The sequence below is a fragment of the Oncorhynchus keta genome, chromosome 14 (assembly GCF_023373465.1).
Source record: "Oncorhynchus keta strain PuntledgeMale-10-30-2019 chromosome 14, Oket_V2, whole genome shotgun sequence".
Taxonomy (NCBI): Eukaryota; Metazoa; Chordata; class Actinopteri; order Salmoniformes; family Salmonidae; genus Oncorhynchus; species Oncorhynchus keta.
The window spans coordinates 71,491,581-71,506,580 of record NC_068434.1 but is presented as its reverse complement, the minus strand read 5'-3'; the positions used below and the strand labels follow the sequence as shown (position 1 = coordinate 71,506,580).

Here is a 15,000-nt window from a genome sequence, read left to right as displayed (position 1 = left end):
CATGGTGTGTTACCTCTATCAAACTGTTCTCTCATGGTGTGTGTTACGTCTATCAAACTGTTCTCTCATGGTGTGTGTTACCTCTATCAAACTGTTCTCTCATGGTGTGTGTTACCTCTATCAAACTGTTCTCTCTAGTTGTGTGTTACCTCTATCAAACTGTTCTCTCATGGTGTGTGTTACCTCTATCAAACTGTTCTCTCATGGTGTGTGTTACCTCTATCAAACTGTTCTCTCATGGTGTGTGTTACCTCTATCAAACTGTTCTCTCATGGTGTGTGTTACCTCTATCAAACTGTTCTCTCATGGTGTGTGTTACCTCTATCAAACTGTTCTCTCATGGTGTGTGTTACCTCTATCAAACTGTTCTCTCATGGTGTGTGTTACCTCTATCAAACTGTTCTCTCATGGTGTGTGTTACCTCTATCAAACTGTTCTCTCTAGTTGTGTGTTACCTCTATCAAACTGTTCTCTCTAGTTGTGTGTTACCTCTATCAAACTGTTCTCTCATGGTGTGTGTTACCTCTATCAAACTGTTCTCTCATGGTGTGTGTTACCTCTATCAAACTGTTCTCTCATGGTGTGTGTTACCTCTATCAAACTGTTCTCTCATGGTGTGTTACCTCTATCAAACTGTTCTCTCATGGTGTGTGTTACCTCTATCAAACTGTTCTCTCATGGTGTGTGTTACCTCTATCAAACTGTTCTCTCATGGTGTGTGTTTACCTCTATCAAACTGTTCTCTCATGGTGTGTGTTACCTCTATCAAACTGTTCTCTCATGGTGTGTGTTACCTCTATCAAACTGTTCTCTCATGGTGTGTGTTACGTCTATCAAACTGTTCTCTCATGGTGTGTGTTACCTCTATCAAACTGTTCTCTCTAGTTGTGTGTTACCTCTATCAAACTGTTCTCTCATGGTGTGTGTTACCTCTATCAAACTGTTCTCTCATGGTGTGTGTTACCTCTATCAAACTGTTCTCTCATGGTGTGTGTTACCTCTATCAAACTGTTCTCTCTAGTTGTGTGTTACCTCTATCAAACTGTTCTCTCTAGTTGTGTGTTACCTCTATCAAACTGTTCTCTCATGGTGTGTGTTACCTCTATCAAACTGTTCTCTCATGGTGTGTGTTACCTCTATCAAACTGTTCTCTCATGGTGTGTGTTACCTCTATCAAACTGTTCTCTCATGGTGTGTGTTACCTCTATCAAACTGTTCTCTCATGGTGTGTGTTACCTCTATCAAACTGTTCTCTCATGGTGTGTGTTACCTCTATCAAACTGTTCTCTCATGGTGTGTGTTACCTCTATCAAACTGTTCTCTCATGGTGTGTGTTACCTCTATCAAACTGTTCTCTCATGGTGTGTGTTACCTCTATCAAACTGTTCTCTCATGGTGTGTGTTACCTCTATCAAACTGTTCTCTCATGGTGTGTGTTACCTCTATCAAACTGTTCTCTCATGGTGTGTGTTACCTCTATCAAACTGTTCTCTCTAGTTGTGTGTTACCTCTATCAAACTGTTCTCTCATGGTGTGTGTTACCTCTATCAAACTGTTCTCTCATGGTGTGTGTTACCTCTATCAAACTGTTCTCTCATGGTGTGTGTTACCTCTATCAAACTGTTCTCTCTAGTTGTGTGTTACCTCTATCAAACTGTTCTCTCTAGTTGTGTGTTACCTCTATCAAACTGTTCTCTCATGGTGTGTGTTACCTCTATCAAACTGTTCTCTCATGGTGTGTGTTACCTCTATCAAACTGTTCTCTCTAGTTGTGTGTTACCTCTATCAAACTGTTCTCTCTAGTTGTGTGTTACCTCTATCAAACTGTTCTCTCATGGTGTGTGTTACGTCTATCAAACTGTTTTCTCATGGTGTGTGTTACCTCTATCAAACTGTTCTCTCATGGTGTGTGTTACCTCTATCAAACTGTTCTCTCTAGTTGTGTGTTACCTCTATCAAACTGTTCTCTCTAGTTGTGTGTTACCTCTATCAAACTGTTCTCTCATGGTGTGTGTTACGTCTATCAAACTGTTCTCTCATGGTGTGTGTTACCTCTATCAAACTGTTCTCTCATGGTGTGTGTTACCTCTATCAAACTGTTCTCTCATGGTGTGTGTTTGAAAGGTTTCTATTGGGCCTGGCTCAGTTGGAGAATGTTAAGTAGAGCTGCCTTGTGGGTTGAGGCAGACAGACCGGACCCCTGAGGTAGGGGTTACACACCCTGTAACCTATAACCTTTAACCCCAGCTCCCCAGCCTAAGCCCAAAGCCCCCCTCCCCCAGCTAGACATACAGACACACAGACCACACACGCTCTGGCTGACTCTCAGCTCCACTCACTACTGTGTGTGTCTGTGTCTATATATATATATATATATATATATATATATGTGTGTGTGTGTGTGTGTGTGTGTGTGTGTGTGTGTGTGTGTGTGTGTGTGTGTGTGTGTGTGTGTAAGGTCTGGTGTGAGACAGACAGATAGCCCCCAGTGTGTGTGCGTGTACGGTCTGGCGTGAGACAGACAGATAGCCCCCAGTGTGTGTGTAAGGTCTGGTGTGAGACAGACAGATAGCCCCCAGTGTGTGTACGGTCTGGTTTGAGACAGACAGATGTGTACGGTCTGGTTTGAGACAGACACACACACTGGGACACACACACCCAGTGTGTGTGTACGGTCTGGCGTGAGACAGACAGATAGCACCCAGTGTGTGTGTGTACGGTCTGGCGTGAGACAGACAGATAGCCCCCAGTGTGTGTGTGTGTGTAGGGTCTGGTGTGAGACAGACAGATAGCCCCCAGTGTGTGTGTGTGTGTTCAGACCGTGAGACAGACAGATAGCCCCCAGTGTGTGAGAGAGATTTTCCAGTCCACAGGGCTCAGTGTCATTGTGGGGAGGTGTTCCATAGTGTCAGCTGTCTGAACCCTCAACTGATAAGTTGGCCAATCACAGCATGAGTAAGTCTGACTGACAGACTGACTGACCCATCATCTACAGCCGCTTTGTAATTGCTTTATAAATGACGAACATCAGTCTATTATGTCTATTAACCCTTTCTCTCCCTCTCTCTCCTCTCTCCAGGCATGAGCCATGAGCCAAAGTCACCTTCCTTAGGAATGATATCCACGGCAACTCGCACCACGGCGACGGTCAGCCCCCTCACCCCGTCGTCCCTTAACGGATCTATCGTAGCCAATGGGAGCCCGGCGGCCCAGTCTGCACACTCCGGATTCGCCGCCGCCCTCCGTAAACTGGCCAAACAGGCCGAGGATCCTCGAGGTAAGGACAAGCCACATGTGGACAGACAGAGTTATGATTATAGAGTTTCTTAATGCCAGGTGTATTGTTATCAAGCCTATATAAGGTGTACAAACGTTGGGTCATTTAAAGCCATTTTACAACCAGCTGTTGTCAGAAATCCCTCTTACCCGTATGAACTAACCGTCCCCTCTTCTTACCCTCCTCTCACTCCTTCCTTCCTCCATGAGGCACTAAGCTCATTCAAAAACCGTCTGTCCTCCTGGACCCTAACCTCTAACCCCTGACCCCTGTAGCCTAACCCCTCAGAACCCTCCGATGTCTCAGAGGTTCCTCTGCTGGGGCAGTCCCTGTGTGTCGTGTTTAGCTGCTAATAGCAGTGGAGTGATATTCACACTAGATTGAATTATGCAGCCTCCCCAAAGAGAGCAGGACACAGAACAGCCGTTCTAGCTGACCCATTTAAGCGGCAGCTCTGTGTGTGTGTGTGTGTGTGTGGGGGTGTGTGTGTGTATGGGGGTGTGTGTGTGTGTGTGTGTGTTTGGGGGAGGGGGTTGTTGGGTGTGTGTGTGTGTATGGGGGTGTGTGTGTGTGTTTGGGGGGGGTTGTTGGGTGTGTGTGTGTGTATGGGGGGTGTTTGGGGAGGGGTTGTTGGGTGTGTGTGTGTGTATGGGTGTGTGTGTGTGTGTGTGTGTGTGTACGTGTGCAGTTGTGTCCATGTGTATGTGTGAATGACATTGCATGTTTGTGTCGCCTCCTCTCCTCACAGGGAGCAAACACACACACACATACACACACACACACACCCAACAACCCCCAAACACACACACCCCCCATACACACACACACCCAACAACCCCTCCCCAAACACACACATACACACACACACACACACCCCTATACACACACATACACACCACAACACCCCCCCAAACACACACACACATACACACACACACCCAACAACCCCCAAACACACACACACACACCCAACCCCCCCCCCCAAACACACACACACACACCACTGTGTTGTTGAGTTTATTGGGCCCTGCTATCCCACTGGTCTAACCTGACTGTGAAGTAGTCATTGTGTGGTGGGGTGAGCAGTTGACAAGGACTGCTTTTAGAATTGGTTGTGGAGGGATCATATGATGCATCTGTAACACACTGACCCTCTCCTCTCAGACTCACTACACAGTGGAACATAGCAGGTTTCTTACAGACATTTCTCAATCAACACTGAATCAATAGAATCTCACTACCCTTTCGACCTCCTACAGGTTCCTATCAGTCAGACATACAGCTCATGGTTTGATTGTGAGTTGTGGATATTTGTAGCTGGTTTGGATATTAGAAATTGCTGTGTGCTACAGAAAGTCGGATGTTGTTTTTTCAGTTGTTTTTTGTCTGGACAGGGTCAGACTTAGGTCACAGATGGACACAGATGTAAACACGCGCACACACTCACACACACGCTATTCTCTCGGGGGCTGTTTGGCTGGCTGGCTTTGGGCAGCAGCTCACTGAGGCCTTTCTGGTAGATGGTGTGTGAAACATTGGCTCTGGTCAACCATGGTGTGTGTGTCTATGAGGTGTAACCTTCCCCAGGACAGAGACTCTGGCTGGCCCACATACACAGGAGCTGATCTTCACTGGCCCCCTAAGACACACACACATACTCTGCTGGGCCCCTCCAGGGGAATGGAGCCAGACTGCTGAGAGTCCCCTGAGTAGGGCTGGGAGGGATCCTGTTTGGGTGTGTGTGAGTGCTTGTGTGTAAGTGTACGTCTGTTTGTGTATGTTTGTGTGTGTATATCTGGCTGTCTGCTCCAGTGAGCCCCAACAGCCCCAGTCATCCCGGCCCAGGGTCAGGCTCTCTTAATCAGGCTGTGTGTTTGAGAGAGGTCCCCTCCTTCCTGGCTCTCCCTCGCTGCCTGGCTCCCCTGCAGATCACACCGGGGGCCCAACACCAATGATTTATTACTCTGAGAAAGAAACACGAGACAGAGCTCACAACCCCAATCTCTCCCTCTCTCTTCCCCACACTCATCCTCTCAATCTCATTCTCTTCCTCCATTGTTTCTCACCTTCCCCTTCTCTCTTCCCCACTCCCTCTCAGTCTCTCCCTCTCACACACTCACCCTCTCAATCTCATTCTCTTCCTCCATTGTTTCTCACCTTCCCCTTCTCTCTTCCCCACTCCCTCTCCCTCTCTCCCTTTCACTCCATTGTCTTCCTCCATTGTTTCTCACCTTCCCCTTCTCTCTTCCCCACTCCCTCTCTCCCTTTCACTCCATTGTCTTCCTCCATTGTTTCTCACCTTCCCCTTCTCTCTTCCCCACTCCCTCTCCCTCTCTCCCTTGTCTTCCTCCATTGTTTCTCACCTTCCCCTTCTCTCTTCCCCACTCCCTCTCCCTCTCCCTTGTCTTCCTCCATTGTTTCTCACCTTCCCCTTCTCTCTTCCCCACTCCCTCTCCCTCTCTCCCTTGTCTTCCTCCATTGTTTCTCACCTTCCCCTTCTCTCTTCCCCACTCCCTCTCCCTCTCTCCCTTGTCTTCCTCCATTGTTTCTCACCTTCCCCTTCTCTCTTCCCCACTCCCTCTCCCTCTCTCCCCTTGTCTTCCTCCATTGTTTCTCACCTTCCCCTTCTCTCTTCCCCACTCCCTCTCCCTCTCTCCCTTGTCTTCCTCCATTGTTTCTCACCTTCCCCTTCTCTCTTCCCCACTCCCTCTCCCTCTCTCCCTTGTCTTCCTCCATTGTTTCTCACCTTCCCCTTCTCTCTTCCCCACTCCCTCTCCCTCTCTCCCTTGTCTTCCTCCATTGTTTCTCACCTTCCCCTTCTCTCTTCCCCCTCCCTCTCCCTCTCTCCCTTGTCTTCCTCCATTGTTTCTCACCTTCCCCTTCTCTCTTCCCCACTCCCTCTCCCTCTCTCCCTTGTCTTCCTCCATTGTTTCTCACCTTCCCCTTCTCTCTTCCCCACTCCCTCTCCCTCTCTCCCTTGTCTTCCTCCATTGTTTCTCACCTTCCCCTTCTCTCTTCCCCACTCCCTCTCCTCTCTCCCTTCTCTTCCTCCATTGTTTCTCACCTTCCCCTTCTCTCTTCCCCACTCCCTCTCCCTCTCTCCCTTGTCTTCCTCCATTGTTTCTCACCTTCCCCTTCTCTCTTCCCCACTCCCTCTCCCTCTCTCCCTTGTCTTCCTCCATTGTTTCTCACCTTCCCCTTCTCTCTTCCCCACTCCCTCTCCCTCTCTCCCTTGTCTTCCTCCATTGTTTCTCACCTTCCCCTTCTCTCTTCCCCACTCCCTCTCCCTCTCTCCCTTGTCTTCCTCCATTGTTTCTCACCTTCCCCTTCTCTCTTCCCCACTCCCTCTCCCTCTCTCCCTTGTCTTCCTCCATTGTTTCTCACCTTCCCCTTCTCTCTTCCCCACTCCCTCTCCCTCTCTCCCTTGTCTTCCTCCATTGTTTCTCACCTTCCCCTTCTCTCTTCCCCACTCCCTCTCCCTCTCTCCCTTGTCTTCCTCCATTGTTTCTCACCTTCCCCTTCTCTCTTCCCCACTCCCTCTCCCTCTCTCCTTGTCTTCCTCCATTGTTTCTCACCTTCCCCTTCTCTCTTCCCCACTCCCTCTCCCTCTCTCCCTTGTCTTCCTCCATTGTTTCTCACCTTCCCCTTCTCTCTTCCCCACTCCCTCTCCCTCTCTCCCTTGTCTTCCTCCATTGTTTCTCACCTTCCCCTTCTCTCTTCCCCACTCCCTCTCCCTCTCTCCCTTGTCTTCCTCCATTGTTTCTCACCTTCCCCTTCTCTCTTCCCCACTCCCTCTCCCTCTCTCCCTTGTCTTCCTCCATTGTTTCTCACCTTCCCCTTCTCTCTTCCCCACTCCCTCTCCCTCTCTCCCTTGTCTTCCTCCATTGTTTCTCACCTTCCCCTTCTCTCTTCCCCACTCCCTCTCCCTCTCTCCCTTGTCTTCCTCCATTGTTTCTCACCTTCCCCTTCTCTCTTCCCCACTCCCTCTCCCTCTCTCCTTGTCTTCCTCCATTGTTTCTCACCTTCCCCTTCTCTCTTCCCCACTCCCTCTCCCTCTCCCCTTGTCTTCCTCCATTGTTTCTCACCTTCCCCTTCTCTCTTCCCCACTCCCTCTCCCTCTCTCCCTTGTCTTCCTCCATTGTTTCTCACCTTCCCCTTCTCTCTTCCCCACTCCCTCTCCCTCTCTCCCTTGTCTTCCTCCATTGTTTCTCACCTTCCCCTTCTCTCTTCCCCACTCCCTCTCCCTCTCTCCCTTGTCTTCCTCCATTGTTTCTCACCTTCCCCTTCTCTCTTCCCCACTCCCTCTCCCTCTCTCCCTTGTCTTCCTCCATTGTTTCTCACCTTCCCTTCTCTCTTCCCCACTCCCTCTCCCTCTCTCCCTTGTCTTCCTCCATTGTTTCTCACCTTCCCCTTCTCTCTTCCCCACTCCCTCTCCCTCTCTCCCTTGTCTTCCTCCATTGTTTCTCACCTTCCCCTTCTCTCTTCCCCACTCCCTCTCCCTCTCTCCCTTGTCTTCCTCCATTGTTTCTCACCTTCCCCTTCTCTCTTCCCCACTCCCTCTCCCTCTCTCCCTTGTCTTCCTCCATTGTTTCTCACCTTCCCCTTCTCTCTTCCCCACTCCCTCTCCCTCTCTCCCTTGTCTTCCTCCATTGTTTCTCACCTTCCCCTTCTCTCTTCCCCACTCCCTCTCCCTCTCTCCCTTGTCTTCCTCCATTGTTTCTCACCTTCCCCTTCTCTCTTCCCCTCTCCCTCTCTCCCTTTCACTCCATTTCTATTTCTCCATTTTTTCTCTCCCTCATCTCTCTCTGTCTCTTGCACACAATCTATTTTCTCCTCTCTCTCTCTCTCTCTCACTCACTCACTCACTCACTCACTCACTCACTCACTCACTCACTCACTCACTCACTCACTCACACACATACTGTTTGTCTTACTGTCTCACCTCTCTATCAACCAGGTGTGTACATGTGTGTGTGTCTGTTGCTATTTCAACCTAGCTGGGACAGTCGTCAGATAGTCTGAGGGAGGTACAGAAACACACACGGAGACTATGATTAAACCTAGGCATTTTTTAAAACAGAGCAGAAAAGTCCCTTTGTTATTTTGGGCCTGTCTGTGTGCAGTCTGCCTGGCGTAGGTAGAGACAGTGTGTGTGAGTCATGCTCCACAGCTCCAGAGGAACAGGCCAGTCATGGGGCCGATGCTGCCCACTTTAGGAGTGCCGTCGCTGGGGTGGGCGGGCTGGAGTGTGGGCCTCCTCCGGAACTCCATCCACTTTGCTGTCTACAAAGATATTTATAGACAAGCCCTCATACACACAAACACCAACACTGACACACACACACAAACACACACTCACACAGAAAACGTCCATGGTGCTTTCCTGGCATGTTGTAGCCTCCTAGCAGTGTGTGTGTTCTACTGCACAGTGTGTTCATGTGTGTCCAACTGAACAGTGTGTTCCTGTGTGTCCTACTGAACAGTGTGTTCCTGTGCGTCCTACTGAACAGTGTGTTCCTGTGTGTCCTACTGAACAGTGTGTTCCTGTGTGTCCTACTGAACAGTGTGTTCCTGTGTGTCCTACTGCACTGTGGGTTCCTGTGTGTCCTACTGAACAGTGTGTTCCTGTGTGTCCTACTGAACAGCGTGTTCCTGTGTGTCCTACTGAACAGCGTGTTCCTGTGTGTCCTACTGCACAGTGGGTTCCTGTGTGTCCTACTGCACAGTGTGCTCCTGTGTGTCCTACTGCACAGTGTGCTCCTGTGTGTCCTACTGCACAGTGTGTTCCTGTGTGTCCTACTGCACAGTGTGTTCCTGTGTGTCCTACTGCACAGTGTGTTCCTGTGTGTCCTACTGCACAGTGTGTTCCTGTGTGTCCTACTGCACAGTGTGTTCCTGTGTGTCCTACTGCACAGTGTGTTCCTGTGTGTCCTACTGCACAGTGTGTTCCTGTGTGTCCTACTGAACAGTGTGCTCCTGTGTGTCCTACTGCACAGTGTGTTCCTGTGTGTCCTACTGCACAGTGGGTTCCTGTGTGTCCTACTGCACAGTGTGTTCCTGTGTGTCCTACTGAACAGTGTGTTCCTGTGTGTCCTACTGAACAGTGTGTTCCTGTGTGTCCTACTGAACAGTGTGTTCCTGTGTGTCCTACTGCACAGTGTGTTCCTGTGTGTCCTACTGCACAGTGTGTTCCTGTGTGTCCTACTGCACAGTGTGTTCCTGTGTGTCCTACTGAACAGTGTGTTCCTGTGTGTCCTACTGCACAGTGTGTTCCTGTGTGTCCTACTGAACAGTGTGTTCCTGTGTGTCCTACTGCACAGTGTGTTCCTGTGTGTCCTACTGAACAGTGTGTTCTTGTGTGTCCTACTGCACATTGTGTTCCTGTGTGTCCTACTGAACAGTGTGTTCCTGTGTGTCCTACTGCACAGTGTGTTCCTGTGTGTCCTACTGCACAGTGTGTTCCTGTGTGTCCTACTGCACAGTGTGTTCCTGTGTGTCCTACTGCACAGTGTGTTCCTGTGTGTCCTACTGCACAGTGTGTTCCTGTGTGTCCTACTGAACAGTGTGTTCCTGTGTGTCCTACTGCACAGTGTGCTCCTGTGTGTCCTACTGAACAGTGTGCTCCTGTGTGTCCTACTGAACAGTGTGCTCCTGTGTGTCCTACTGAACAGTGTGCTCCTGTGTGTCCTACTGCACAGTGTGTTCCTGTGTGTCCTACTGCACAGTGTGTTCCTGTGTGTCCTACTGCACAGTGTGTTCCTGTGTGTCCTACTGAACAGTGTGCTCCTGTGTGTCCTACTGCACAGTGTGTTCCTGTGTGTCCTACTGCACAGTGTGTTCCTGTGTGTCCTACTGCACAGTGTGTTCCTGTGTGTCCTACTGAACAGTGTGCTCCTGTGTGTCCTACTGCACAGTGTGTTCCTGTGTGTCCTACTGCACAGTGTGTTCCTGTGTGTCCTACTGCACAGTGTGTTCCTGTGTGTCCTACTGCACAGTGTGCTCCTGTGTGTCCTACTGAACAGTGTGCTCCTGTGTGTCCTACTGCACAGTGTGCTCCTGTGTGTCCTACTGCACAGTGTGCTCCTGTGTGTCCTACTGCACAGTGTGCTCCTGTGTGTCCTACTGCACAGTGTGTTCCTGTGTGTCCTACTGCACACTGTGCTCCTGTGTGTCCTACTGCACAGTGTGCTCCTGTGTGTCCTACTGAACAGTGTGCTCCTGTGTGTCCTACTGAACAGTGTGCTCCTGTGTGTCCTACTGCACAGTGTGTTCCTGTGTGTCCTACTGCACAGTGTGTTCCTGTGTGTCCTACTGCACAGTGTGCTCCTGTGTGTCCTACTGAACAGTGTGCTCCTGTGTGTCCTACTGCACAGTGTGCTCCTGTGTGTCCTACTGCACAGTGGGTTCCTGTGTGTCCTACTGCACAGTGGGTTCCTGTGTGTCCTACTGCACAGTGGGTTCCTGTGTGTCCTACTGCACAGTGGGTTCCTGTGTGTCCTACTGCACAGTGGGTTCCTGTGTGTCCTACTGCACAGTGTGTTCCTGTGTGCCCTACTGCACAGTGTGTTCTTGTGTGTCCTACTGCACAGTGGGTTCCTGTGTGTCCTACTGCACAGTGTGCTCCTGTGTGTCCTACTGCACAGTGGGTTCCTGTGTGTCCTACTGCACAGTGGGTTCCTGTGTGTCCTCTGTGTCCGTCTCTGGCCCACTGTCCTGTGTTACTGTTGTGCATATGGAGCAGGAATCAGTCTCCTAAGCCTAAAGGATGTTGTTTGTTTTGTTGTACTAGCGTCATAGCCACTAGCTAGCTAGCTATCACCCTGATTTATAAACCCTGTCATCTGTTTCATCTGTATACACGCACACACACACACTCCTACACAGTAGCCCACACATACAGTAACACACACATACATACACTCACACACACTCTCCTGTCTGATGAGTAGCTCTGTGTACTGAGTCTCATGCTGAAGAGGGGAGGTGATGGATAATGAGTATTGCAGCAGAGTAAAGGACACACACCTCGTGTCAGAGAGGCAGGCATGCTAGTATCTGATTAATTAGGCAGATCTAGGCTTAATCCTCTCTCCAGTTTCCTCATACATACACACTGACTGACTGACTGACTGACTGACTGACTGACTGACTGACTGACTGACTGACTGGCTGGCTGACTACCTGACTGGCTGGCTGACTGACTGACTGGCTGGCTGACTACCTGACTGGCTGACTATCTGACTGGCTGGCTGGGCTAAACTCGCTGGAGCATTACACTACCTACCTAGAGTACCTAGCTAAACCAGGAAAGCGATGGGGAGGGAGGGAGGAGGACTGAGGGAAGGAGAGAAAGGACAGAGGAAAAATATTTAGAAGAGAGAGGGTTTATGGAGTGATGGAAGAGGTGGTAGAGAGATACAGAGAGATTGAAGTGTGAGATTTAATGTGTTACCGTGTGTATGTGTGTATGTGTGTGTTTGGCCGGGGGCTACCCATGTTTCTGGGAGCCCAGAGCATGCTGGGACAGCAGGGCAGTGTGTCTCTGACCCCTCCATCTGGAGCCTGGAGCGCATACACACACCATCTATCTACACCCAGAGTGTGTGTGTGTGCTCAGAGTTAGAACTCTCCAGGTTCTGTTTGTCCATGAAATACTCACTCACAAACAAGCTCTCTCTCTATATATATCTCTCTCCATCCAGTATTGTATTCCTCCATATATCTGTGTCTCTTCTTCTTCTAGGTAAACATACTAACAATAGCTCATACACAGTTCACCCAGTTTGACATTCTCCTCCAGAAACGATCCTACTGCTCTCTCTCTCTTTCCTTCTCTCTCCATCTCTCTCTCTATATATCTGTCTTACTTCCCCTCTCTGGGAAAATAACACACACCACACTCTTAGAAAAAAGGGTTCCAAAATGGTTCTTCGGCTGTCCCCATGTTGAACCCTCTCCTATGGGGACTGCAGACTAACCCTTTTAGGTTCTAGACAGCACCTTTTTTCTAAGAGTTCACACACAAACCCTTAAAACACACACTCCGTGTGTGTGTGTGTGTGTGTGTGTGTGTGTGTGTGTGTGAGACACGGCTGGTGTGTGTGAGAGACACGGCTGGTGTGTGTGAGAGACACGGCTGGTGTGTGTGAGAGACACGGCTGGTGTGTGTGAGAGACACGGCTGGTGTGTGTGTGAGGCAGGGTTTGTGTGTGTGTGGCTGGGGGATGGTATGGCATATGGAGGAAGGGTTGGCTCGGCGCTGCTATGCACACCAGGTGTGAAATGGACTGTTTAATTAAGTGCTGATGTTGTTCTAATGCAGGGAGGGAGGGAGGAAGAGTGGGAGGCGATGGAGGGAGGAGGGGGGGGGGGTGGAGGGAGGGATGGATGGATGGATGGATGGTGGGGGAAGGGGAGGAGGCAAAGAACAGCTTGTCGCTAGTTGTCAGGGCTGTGACTGGGGGTGTGTTTGGGGCTGTGGAGGAGAGAGTGAGATTGGGGCTTTGGATAGGACCAGGGAGGGAACATGAGATTTGGGGCTCGAATGGCACAGTCTGTTGGAGTGTAGAGCTGGCAAGATCAAGGTTGTGGGTTCAATTTTCACAAGGATCACTTTCCCTGGTCGTTTGTGTTCAGTCCCCTTGGATAAAAGCAGCAGGTGAACAAGTAGGTTATGTTTCTTGATGGGATTAGAGGTGGAAGGATACGGTGCTGGGACAGAGAGAACTTAACCCGGGGCTGTGTGGAGCTTTGTGTGTGTGTGTGCGTGCGTATGCGCCCGTGTATGTGTCTGTGTGTACCTCTCTCTCCCAGTTAGAGTCAGCTTGGGCGGTCATGCGTGGAGGCAGTCTGGGTAATGGGGCAGCAATGGAGAGAGGAGCGACACATTAATCACACACACACGTTTGCCCACACAGACATACACTCAATCACACCCACATACACCACACACACATACAGTGCATTTGGAAAGTATTCAGACCCCTTGACTTTTTCCACATTTTGTTACATTACAGCCTTATTCTAAAATTGATTAAATCATTTTTCCCTCATCAATCTACACACAATACCCCATAATGCCACATAATGACAAAAATAAAACAGTTTAAGATATTTTTGCTAATGTATTAAAAATTAAAAACTGAAATATCACGTTAACATAAGTATTCAGACCCTTTACTCAGTACTTTGTTGAAACACCTTTGGCAGCGATTACAGCCTCAGGTCTTCTTGGGTATTACGCGACAAGTTTGACACACCTGCATTTGGAGAGTTTCTCCCATTCTTCTCTGCAGATCCTCTCAAGCTCTATCAGGTTGGATGGGGAGTGTTGCTGCACAACCATTTTCAATCCTGTCTCGGAGCTCTACAGACAATTCCTTCAACCTCATGGCTTGTTTTTTTGCTCTGAAAGTGTGGGACCTTATATAGACAGGTGTGTGCCTTTCCAAATCATGTCCAATCAATTGCATTTCCACAGGTGGACTCCAATCAAGTTGTAGAAACATCTCAAGGATGATTAATGGAAACAGGATGCACCTGAGCTCAATTTCGGGTATCGTAGCAAAGGGTCTGAATACTTGTTTAAAGAAGGTATTTCTGTTTTGCAAACATTCTGTTTTGCAAACAAGGTATTTTTTTAATTTTGCAAACATTTCTTAAAACCTGTTTTCGCTTTGTCATTATGGGGTATTATATGTAGATTGATCAGGAAACATTTTTAAAAAATTATTTTAGAGTAAGGCTGTAACGTAATAAATGTGGAAAAAGTCAAGGGGTCTGAATACTTTCTGAATGCGCTGTACATACACACACACAAGCAGGAACAGACACAGAGCACTCTCTCTCTCGCTTAGACTTCCTCGCTCTCCGTCTCTCTGTAGCGTAGGAGCAGAGCACGGAGCCACAGCTTGGCCTGCAGTCTCTTATCCACCATTAGAGGGCAGAAGACCAGCCGTCTCTCTGTAGTGTAGGAGCAGAGCGCGGAGCCACAGCTTGGCCTGCAGTCTCTTATCCACCATTAGAGGGCAGAAGACCAGCCGTCTCTCTGTAGTGTAGGAGCAGAGCGCGGAGCCACAGCTTGGCCTGCAGTCTCTTATCCACCATTAGAGGGCAGAAGACCAGCCGTCTCTCTGTAGTGTAGGAGCAGAGCGCGGAGCCACAGCTTGGCCTGCAGTCTCTTATCCACCATTAGAGGGCAGAAGACCAGCCGTCTCTCTGTAGTGTAGGAGCAGAGCGCGGAGCCACAGCTTGGCCTGCAGTCTCTTATCCACCATTAGAGGGCAGAAGACCAGCCGTCTCTCTGTAGTGTAGGAGCAGAGCGCGGAGCCACAGCTTGGCCTGCAGTCTCTTATCCACCATTAGAGGGCAGAAGACCAGCCGTCTCTCTGTAGTGTAGGAGCAGAGCGCGGAGCCACAGCTTGGCCTGCAGTCTCTTATCCACCATTAGAGGGCAGAAGACCAGCCGTCTCTCTGTAGTGTAGGAGCAGAGCGTGGAGCCACAGCTTGGCCTGCAGTCTCTTATCCACCATTAGAGGGCAGAGGACCAGCATGTTGTTCTTGCTGTATGTCCTAACAGCACCAGTAGGGGACTGGCTTCATCTCCTCACCCCCTTTCTTTTAATGTCTGACTGATCTGAAAGAACTGGACTGGTGTCTAGTCCTTTGTGATTAGATCAATACAGAAGAAGGAGAGGACAGGAGAAAGGGGAGAGGAAGCATGT

The 15,000-nt window shown here is 49.5% G+C and overlaps 1 protein-coding gene and 1 long non-coding RNA gene across 7 annotated transcripts in view; one reads left to right on the top strand and one right to left on the bottom strand.

Moving 5' to 3' along the window:
* The window catches only part of gse1b (Gse1 coiled-coil protein b), a 476,683-nt gene that overhangs the window by 398,451 nt on the left and 63,232 nt on the right, over positions 1-15,000 (top strand). Inside the window, exon 3 of the mRNA XM_052462428.1 lies at positions 3,080-3,277. Coding sequence (XP_052318388.1) covers positions 3,080-3,277 — 198 coding nt within the window. The remainder of the gene's footprint in view (positions 1-3,079; positions 3,278-15,000) is intronic.
* Positions 4,362-8,001, bottom strand: LOC127907352 (uncharacterized). Of its 6 annotated transcripts, XR_008064221.1 has the most exons (8): positions 7,682-8,001; positions 7,363-7,618; positions 6,853-7,236; positions 6,342-6,789; positions 6,151-6,278; positions 5,896-6,087; positions 5,703-5,830; positions 4,362-5,640 (listed from the first exon to the last, which is right to left on the bottom strand). It is a non-coding gene; the product is annotated as an uncharacterized LOC127907352 (long non-coding RNA). The 6 variants fall into 6 exon arrangements; XR_008064224.1 differs by lacking the exon at positions 5,703-5,830; XR_008064226.1 differs by lacking the exon at positions 5,896-6,087.